We start from the raw sequence: 10,431 nt of genomic DNA, 5'->3' as shown, positions 1-10,431 counted from the left end.
CAACAAACGATTTTTTTTCAATGCATACAGCATTTTTTTAAACTGAATGTCGTGTTTTCCCCTTTATTTTTTTTATAGAAACCAATGATTTGTCTTTAAAAAAAACCTTAAGTCCCCCTCCACGAAACATGAATGGTCTGTGCCTTATATATATATCATTAATAAAATGATATTGTACTTTTAGAAAACCTATACTCATATTTGAGATAAAGAACAGCAACAAAAGCGCTGTTCCTTTGCTTATTGTGTGTTTTTCTGCTGTGCATGTACTGATTTTGTGTCGTGGATGGATACCCAATATCCATTCTTTTTCTATTATAGTACAGAAATATGTGTATACACATTTTTTTCTTGTTTTAATTACCATGTATGAGGGTATGAATAGGTTACCATGAATGAGGGTATGAATGGTTTACCGTGAATGAGGGTATGAATGGGGTTTACAGATTAGAGAATAATGGTCAAAAAGTAAAGACTAGAAAAAAATGTGCCCAAAAAATATAGAAAACAGATTAAAGGTGTGATGAACTATAAAGAATAGAGGACAATTGGCAGCAAATAAAAGAGTAGAAAGAAATGGATCCAAAAATAATGAAAAGACCCCCCCCCCTCCACGACCACCATCATCCCCAATACATGACACCACCACCACCCACACTTGCATATATACATATCTAAACAAATCTTTAATTTGGTTTCATGGTGCCCCCCCAGACTTCGAGGTTCTGGATCCGCCCCTGATGTATATCGCCTCAACCTGCCAATGCCGTAGTCAAACCAGAACATTTTGTTATTTTCTACTTCCCAACTATTTTGACCTATAATTGTTTACTTTTTACACATTGTGACTTGGATGGAGAGGTGTCTCATTGGCACTCATACCGGCCACATCTTCTTATTTATATTAGCGGTATTAAGCAGGAAAAGCAACAATTAACTTGTCTGCTCGGAGTCGGAATAATGTGTCTGGTATGGTGAAATTTCGTCTTGCGGACTGTTTCTTGGTGCAGTAACACGTATAAAATCCGACTCATCATGACTGTCTTGTAAAATATTTTACTGGTACATTGCTGTATCTCACTTTCTACGTCTAGTTTATGGTTATATGCGTTTCCATTTTGTTTACCTCTCAGGTGCGTTTAACATAACGAGGAATTGATTTATATTGACAAAATCCGAGATAACTCGAAAACATGGAAGACGAAAATTCTAAAGACGAGGAACAGTTAGAAAGGGAGCACTTTTTACGCATAATAAATGCGTTCAAATACTATAGGTATTCCAGAAATCATCCATACATATCTTTTTTCCACTTAGTTAAAAAAATCTGAATATGTTTACATGGCGTCAAACGATTTTCTTTCTATCATGTCCATGTCAACTTTTTGGTATCAACTTCCGTTTGTGTTTACAATACGTGTGAAGCGAATGGATTTCCATACTCTTTTAAAGACTCTTTACACCGTGTGAAGTTTCAGTTTCATACCAGGAAAGAACATTTTTATTTTTGATTTGGCATATAAAACTGTACAAACTATAACACAAGCTCAAGAGACCTTTTGACCGAATACAAAAACATATAAGTAACGTAAAAACAATAAATTATAACAACATACATTACAAATTTGGCATTTATATGTGAAAGAATTGGTTTAACATGTCAGAGTTCTCGAAATCTTTTTTTGCCTCGTGGTCCTTGAAGAAAATATGCAGGTCCTCACTATCATTTCTATTGCAAATTACCAAAATTGTGTTGGTCCTTCCCAAAAATGTGATGGTCAATTCCCTAGGACCACCACTGATCGAAGCAAACTTGAAGTATGATAAAAATGCATCTACTAACAATTTTGGGTACCATGCATATGAATTCCAAGAACTCCCGACCCAAGAACTGAATATTGACCCAGAAACCAATATATGTTACCCGAAAACTTTATTTCATATGGCGTTATACTGCTTTTATAGGTATTAAAGTATCTGATTTTGAGATATAAATCATTTTTACTCAATAAAAGTACAATTTCACTTGCAGGAACTCGATCAGTCAGGGGACTTACTTTAATGAGTGATTTTCTAAATCACTGATTCAAGTAACATTATGTCCTTAAAGGTTGGAAGTAAGAGTTGTCTTTCTTTAATAATCACCTATTTAAGTAGTACAAATTAATCACTAGACTAAGTGATTTAATTTTATTGTAGCTTTAAATATAGAATACTAATGATCCAGGGACTAATTATGTTGCTAAAATTATCAGAACCAACATCTGTGTTGATAGGATGACCGGGTCATGTCAGGTGATGACCTTGTACTAAATCTAGGATAATGACATAAAAATCACTTGTTTAAGTATCATACCTTAATTTCCTTCCAAAAAATCACTTCTTTAAGTATCATTATTTTAATAACCCCCACTAATTTCAACACCCCTGAACAGTGAAATTTTGATCGCGAACAGTAGAATTTTATTACATAATCTAGAAGATGAAACCTTTAATTATACAGGAAAAATACTCCCACTGCAGGGAAAAATCTGTTAAGAAAGTATCAGTTCAATATGTAAAGCCATTTGATAGCATTTTTTCAACAAAAATAGAATTTGCAGCTAAATGATTGCATTAAAGGCATAAACCTAGTTGTTTAAAAGAAGCAAAGAGTTCATTTTTTTTTTCAATTTTACTAATGAAAAGATATTATCTAAACCTATGTGTTTAAAATTTTGATAAAACTACAAAATCACAATTTGTGACAAAACTTCGAATTTGCTACTTAAATAAGTGATTTAAAAATCACTTATTTCAATAAGTCCCCTGACTGTCTATAGATATAGATATGCAAGTTCCGCTAACTAGACATTTCAGCACCCAAGTCTGAAGACATTTCGGCATCCGTTTTGGACATTTCGGTACCAAGACAATTCGGCACCTCTTTTTTCTCTCTAACATCACAGTACCCAAATTGCACCTATTACATGTGTATTAAGAAAAAATAGCAGTAAAAATCTTACATGTTTTCTTAGGGACTTAACAATTTGTATTTTTTTATTATTTGACATTATGCACGTCTTTCAAATAGGCAGTGATTTTGCTAGCGCTCGTCATTTTCGTCATTTACAAAACAGTTTTCAAAATGACGAAAGTATTCCAAATCAATTTCGTCCTTTAAATTTGGAAAGAGTAAAAATATTTTCGCATGAAAATACTACAATTCTACCTGTCTTATTCATGTTATTGTTTCTGACAAGTTTATGACCCTCAGCTTATTAACATTTACAACAGGTGTTATAAGTTGTGATTACAGATAATCCACTTATCGCCATCAGATTGGTCACTAATCCGTTAATTATTAATCAACCTCATAATTGATCATCATCATTATTTTCTCCAGTAAAATCAGTCAGTCGGCATTTCAATTTCAATATTTATCAAACGAGCACAATTTGCAGTTCGTTTGTCTTAGTTTTGTCATTTGAGTTTTCCCTTGGACAGTTCGCATTTTAATTTCAATATTTCTCAAACGATCACAATTTGCAGTTCGCTTGTCGTAGTTTCGTAAAATGAATGTATTTTCTTCATATTTGATATAACTTTGAATCAAAAACTTTCGACAGTTTCGATTAAAAAGATAGAACTTTATTCATAACATTCAGAAATGTTTTAACGAATCAAACAGGTGCTTCCTTTAAGATGAACTGCGCATGCGCGAAAGTATTCTTATGAATTTAAAGACACTAAAACAGAAAATACGAAATAATTAAGTATCAAACTAAACAAGAGAGACAAATATAGTTCTTATTTAGCAAATTTAATTTAAGAAATGATAATTTCCTGCATTTTTTAAACACGAACCAATCCGTAGATGAATCAGGATTCATTCTGAATTTATTATCCACTTGTCACTTCCCTTTTTCATTTCATTTGGAAATCGAAAGTAAACGTGATCTATTCCTGATAAATTTACAATTTAAAGTCATTAGCATAGGCGGATCCAGGGCCCCACCCCCTTTTGTTGGAAAAATTTGGTTGATTATATAGGGAATCACTGTAGCATGACTGGAGCGGGCCCCCCTTAGGTCAGTCAGTGCCCCCCCCCCCCCCGGTCAAAATGTTCTGGATCCACCACTGATTAGAATTGTTCCAATAAGGATTTGTGCAAATTCTTGGTTCCAACTTTATAGAATTAACTCTAAATATCGCTTAAAAACGTTTTTAAGGATAATGAGTATGAATAATACACTGCAGCAGTGAAATAGTCCTTACAAGTTCATTTATGCTGTGATTCCTGGTTTAAAAAAAAATGGATCCCAACTTTTGCTGATTAAGAATGTACCCTGAAACTATCTGAAGTGAAATTGTGAACTAGATTTCTAGATCTTATATCATAATCTTCGTATTGAAGTGCCACATCAGTCAAATCATGCAGTAACTGCCTAGTATGTCTGAGTCCTTCAAAGTCTGACAAAGATGTATATATAGTAATATACATCCTAGGTCCCTTGCTGCTAACCATAATAAGGTTGATTTTCCTCCCGCGCAAAAGTGACTGAAGCCCTCAAAATCCTACATTGTAGCTTAAACCCTGCAAATAGGTATATTTAAATTTTCGCAAAACATTCACAGTATATACATGATATATCAATAGATGAAGTATTCACTCATGTCACTGGAAAAAGTAAAATTACGGAAACGTCGCCATGCGAAAAAAAGTCATCTTTTAAAAATGAGCAAATAAAATATGTTACAAGCATCCATTTCTTAAAAAAATGAATAGTTGGCATGGACTAATGTCAAATTGTTCTAAAAATTTGAAGAAATAAAACAAAACATCTGTTATTCGATTTTTAAGGATGTGAATTTAAGCATGGATGCAATTTGGGTACTCCTCATTACAGAATCATGGATCCTTTGGAGGTCGGTCTAAACCCATTTTTAAAGGCAGTGCTTTAATGCCTTTCTAGTTGCCGGGTTAATCCTTCCTTCCGCGATATCCAACTTATCTACGTGGGGGGTCATTAGACTCCAAGTAGATCCGGAAATGTTGAATTCTCTCCTCTTCTTATTGCGATATAAAATGTTTTTTGTTTCATTTCATTTACATTGGGAAATAGAGAAACGATCATTGTGTTTTGTTAGTTTTAAAAACTTTTGATATATTAGTATTTTGCATTATAAGCAGTCAACCGATTGACAAACTAGAATTATTTGAATTCCGTGTGGAAAGAGCTCGGGTTAATTTCGAGTGTTATCTGCAATCTAGATGTTTATAAATCATTTCAGTCGTTGATATTATAATTAAAGGTCGACTGAACATGAATTAAATTATACAATTTAAAGCGCATTTCTGTTTATGCACGTGAACCCGTCTGACGTTATTTTCGCAGTTATATAAAGTAGCAAATTATCGTTCCTGAATAGGTGGCGCCGTGGTAGCGGATCCTGTTCCTCTTCTTCCGGTTTCTGCACTGTGCAACTATTTCAGTTATATTTTTAATTAACGATGCCAAGTACTTGTTGTTGTGTACCTGGATGTCATTTAAGAGGAGGACATGCATTTCCAAATGACTTAAAAAGAAGGAAAAGTTGGATCAACGCCATGGCCCATACGCAGATTGGACGAGAACACGATGATATCGTGGAGTCCATCTCAATCAGCTGTTGTTTGCAAGGCACGTTTTACTGAAAAAGACTACGTGCAGGAAACTATTCATGGTAAAACTCTATTTTCTTTGTGAAATATATAGTTGTATATGTAATCGCCATGCGAATAAACCAAAGTCTGTTTACAACCGCAATTATCGTTTTAGAATAAAAGGGGGTGGGTAATTCAAGACGTCATAATTTTTTGGATTACGATTCAATGTGATCTGTTTGAGATTTTTTGGTGATTGCTACAATTATAATGATTTCTTACAAGAGGTATATCATACTGAGAATTATTTTAGCAGTAATTATGCTAATGTAGTAATGACAGGAATGCATAAGCTATGCCTCATAGACTTTCTTGAAAAATATCAATGACAATGTTAACAGGAACAAAACAATGACATGCTCTCATCTATATTATAGTTATTTAGGTACAAACAATGTACGTTTGTTGCATAAGTCTCTCATTGTTTGTCCTTTGGATTTACATAACATACATTGAATCAGGCAAACATAGTTTTATCCAGATTGTAATGAATAAATCTAGTTAATATTTCGCCAGGTAGTACAAAGTATACATTGCTAATGGAAGTTCATTTAATTATAAAAAAAACTAATGTTTTATAACCTTTTTCAGGGCGCAAACCCACCATACAGAGACTTAAGTCTACTGCAATTCCCAGCCTATTTTCCTGGACCAAGCAAGAGACTGAATCGTCTGCAAAAAGAAAAATCAGGGCAGTTTCCTGTGAAAACAAAAGAATTAAACTTGATGAATATTGTAGTAGAAATCTAGAGGAAAGTTTTGATTGTAAAGTTGGTTTTCCTGAAGAAGTCATTCATACTGCAGAAAGGATTTATGACTGTCCACCACCAACTGCCGAGCTAATGTTGAGCTTCACAGATGGAATTACGCAAACACCATCAATGCCTATGTTTTCAGCAGAGAATTTTGAAATGAAGACACGTGACACAGCCATGCATTTTTATACCGGTTAAGAGTTGTATACTAAATTTTTATTTGTTTTGACCACACTTGGTCCAGCAGCACATTGTTTGAGATACATATATTTTCAAATTGATAGGGTGTCAGTTGAAAATCAGTTTTTTTATGATTTTGATGAAATTGAGGCATCATACAACCAACTTTGAACTGTCTAGATTCTAGATTGAATCTAGTGTTAAGAATATTGTGTATACATGGATTGTTTTTATGTCTAAACAGTGGTGTGAGGCTAACACTTGGCCATCTAGTGGTTTAGTCAGGTATTTTTCACCATCCAACTTCAAATTAAAGTTTCCTACGACTTGGATTATTATTGACAGCACAGAATATCCCGTGATAAAACCTAAAGCTCCTAGAGCTCAGGCAACCTTTTCATCAAATAAAAACAGAAACACTGAAAATTCTTGAATGTTCGACACCTGGTGGTTTAGTCAATTATGTCTCTATGTCACATAGAGCGAATTATTGGACTTGGCAAAACATACAAAATTCTAATAAATCCTATGAATGGAACTGAAACAAAACTTTCATCTGAAATAACATTTAGTTGTTAGCTCACCTGGCCCAAAGGGCCAAGTGAGCTTTTCTCATCACTTGGCGTCCGTCGTCCTGCGTCCGTCGTATGTAAACTTTTACAAAAATCTTCTCCTCTGAAACTACTGGGCCAAATTTAACCAAACTTGGCCAATATCATCATTAGGGTATCTAGTTTAAAAAATGTGTCCGGTGACCCGGCCAACTAACCAAGATGGCCGCCATGGCTAAAAATAGAACATAGGGATAAAATGTAGATTTTGGCTTATATCTCTGAAACCAAAGCATTGAGAGCAAATCTGACAAGGGTAAAAATGTTTATTAGCTCAAGATCTATCTGCCCTGAAATTTTCAGATGAATCTGACAACCCGTTGTTAGGTTGCTGCCCCTGAATTAGTAATTTTAAGGAAATTTTGCCTTATTTGGTTATTATCTTGAATATTATTATAGATAGAGATAAACTGTAAACAGCAATAATGTTCAGCAAAGTAAGTTCTACAAATAAGTCAACATGACCAAAATGGTCAGTTGACCCCTTAAGGAGTTATTGCTCTTTTCTAGTCAATTTTTAACAATTTTTCGTAAATTTTTGTTATCTTTTACAATCTTCTCCTCTGAAACTACTAAGATGAATTTAACTAAAGTTGTAAACAATCATCATTAGGGTATGTAGTTTAAAAATTGTGTTTGATGACCCCGCCCTCAAACCAAGATGGCCGACATGGCTAATAATAGTACATAGGGTAAAATGCAGTTTTTGGCTCATATATCTAAACCCAAAGCATTTCTAGCAAATCTTTTAAAAACAAAATTGTTCATTAGGTCAAGATCTATCTGCCCTTAAATTTTCAGACCATTCAGGCAACCCGTTGTTGGGTTGCTGCCCCTGAATTGGTAATTTTTAGAAATTTTTTCAGCTTTTGGTTATTTTCTTGAATATTATTATAGATAGAGATAAACTGTAAAGAGCAATAATGTACAGCAAAGTAAGACCTACAAATAAGTCACATGACCAAAATGGTCATTTGACCCCTTAAGGAGTTATTGCCCTTTATAATAAATTTTTAACAATTTTCATAAATTTTGTAAATTTTTACAAAATAATTTCCACTGAAACTACAGGGCCAAGTTCATTATAGATAGAGATAATTGTAAGCATCAAGAATATTCAGTAAAGTAAGATCTACAAACACATCACCATCACCAAAACACAATTTTGTCATGAATCCACCTGTGTCCTTTGTTTAATATGCACATAGACCAAGGTGAGCGACACAGGCTCTTTAGAGCCTCTAGTTTTATGTTGTGTAATTTTAGAACTTGTATTGTGCCAAAGGATGCATAAATAAAAGTGACGCAATGAATTTTGTTCTGATATATATATATTTACAATAACATGCACATGTAAATTGTAATCATATAAAAATAAGGAGATGTGGTATGATATTCAGTGAGTTTATCAAACTAAAGTGCATAAGAAATGGGTTTAAGCAGTTACAGGTGTTACTGTCACCGTACAATCTCCAACAATGAGAAAAACTCGTACCCTGTAAAAAATTTCAGAGATCTTACAACTAAGTTTTGTTGTCTCACCTTGACTTTGGTGAATTTTTTATATCTGTTGATGTAAATATAAAAAAGAAGATGTGGTATGATTGCCAATGAGACAACTCTCCACACATGCACAAGAGACCAAATGACACAGAAATTAACAGCTATAGGTCACAGTAAGGCCTTCAACAATGAGCAAAGCCCATACCGCACAGTCAGCTATAAAAGGCCCAGAAATGACAATGTAAAACAATTCAAACAAGAAAACTAACGGCCTAACAGCACAGTGTATTGCACAACAGCAAGAAATCTTTAATTGAATATAAATTCAATTCATATAACTGATTTCAAGTTCATTGACTACATTTATTCAGAAACTATAATATGTCAAATATTTAATTACAATCCAAATTCAGACCTGTATCAAGCTTGAATATTGTGTCCATTTTTGCCCCAGCTGTTCAGGGTAGTACCTGTGCGGGTGTATCCAGCTGCGCTCAGCGAATCAGTTTATTTCTTAATTAAGAACTCCTTTTTATACGACCGCAAAAATTTTTTATCGTATATTGGTATGACGTTGGCGTCGTCGTCGTCCGAAGACACATTAGTTTTCGCACTCTAACTTTAGTTTAAGTGAATGGATCTCAATGAAATTTTAAAATAAGGTTCAATACCACAAAAGGAAAGTGGGAATTGATTTTGGGGGTTATGGTACCAACAGTTAAGGAATTAGGGGCCAAAAAGGGGCCAAAAATAAGCATTTTTGTAACTTCCAGACATAACTTGTGTGTAAGTGTATGGATCTCTCTGACATTGTACCACAAGGTTCCATATCACAAAGGGAATGGTGGGATTGATTTTTGGGGGTAATTGCCTCCAAATTTTAGGAATTAGGGGCCAAAAAGGGGCAAAAAACAAGCATTTTTCTAGTTTCATGACAATAACTTGTGTGCAAGTCTATGGATCTCTCTGACATTGTATCACAAGGTTCCATATCACAAAGGGAATGCTGGGATTGAATTTGGGGGTAATTGCCTCCAAATTTTAGGAATTGGGGGCCAAAAAGGGGCAAAAAACAAGCATTTTTCTAGTTTCATGGCAATAACTTGTGTGTAAGTGTATGGATCTTTATGAAATTGTACTACAAGGTTCCATATCACAAAGGGAAAGCTGGAATTGAGTTTGGGGGTAATTGCCCAAAAAGTTTAGGAATAAGGGGCCAAAAATAAGCATTTTTCTAGTTTCCAGACAATAACTTGTGTTCAAGTGTATGGATCTCTCTGAAATTGTACTGCAAGGTACCATACCACAAAGGGAATGCTGGGATTGATTTTGGGGGTAATTGCCTCCAAATTTTAGGAATTAGGGGCCAAAAAGGGGCAAAAAACAAGAAACCTATGCTGTGTCAAATATTTAATTACAATCCAAATTCAGTGCTGAATCAAGCTTGAATGTTGTGTTCATACTTGCCCCAACTGTTCAGGGTTCGACCTCTGCTGTCGTATCAAGCTGCGCCCCAGCGGAGCATTTTATTTCATTCATAAATTACTTTATGCTTGGAAATATAATTTTGCTTGGAGTTGAATTAGTTGACATGTTGCAATGTACATTTACTCTACATAGTTCTATGGTACCAAATCAAAAGTTTATATAAAGAAAGAAGTCAAAGGTTTCCCATCATAGTTTAGTTACATACATT

General features: G+C 34.3%; 2 protein-coding genes across 2 annotated transcripts in view; both read left to right on the top strand.

Annotated features, from left to right (window-relative positions):
* Window positions 1–1,181: 1,181 nt before the first annotated feature.
* Window positions 1,182–10,431, top strand: part of LOC127721970 (carnosine N-methyltransferase-like) — a 45,661-nt gene continuing 36,411 nt past the window's right edge. The window contains exon 1 of the mRNA XM_052228815.1: window positions 1,182–1,276. Coding sequence (XP_052084775.1) covers window positions 1,194–1,276 — 83 coding nt within the window. The 5' untranslated portion in view covers window positions 1,182–1,193. The remainder of the gene's footprint in view (window positions 1,277–10,431) is intronic.
* Window positions 5,088–8,545, top strand: LOC127721974 (uncharacterized). Its single transcript, XM_052228824.1, has 2 exons — window positions 5,088–5,706; window positions 6,278–8,545. Exons 1-2 carry the CDS (start codon window positions 5,622–5,624, stop codon window positions 6,637–6,639), a joined length of 447 nt encoding a protein of 148 aa, XP_052084784.1. The 5' UTR covers window positions 5,088–5,621; the 3' UTR covers window positions 6,640–8,545.

This window comes from Mytilus californianus, unplaced genomic scaffold (assembly GCF_021869535.1).
Source record: "Mytilus californianus isolate M0D057914Y unplaced genomic scaffold, xbMytCali1.0.p SCAF_12, whole genome shotgun sequence".
Classification (NCBI taxonomy): domain Eukaryota; kingdom Metazoa; phylum Mollusca; class Bivalvia; order Mytilida; family Mytilidae; genus Mytilus; species Mytilus californianus.
Note: the sequence above shows the minus strand (reverse complement) of the source record. Positions and strands in the feature narration are given on the sequence as shown.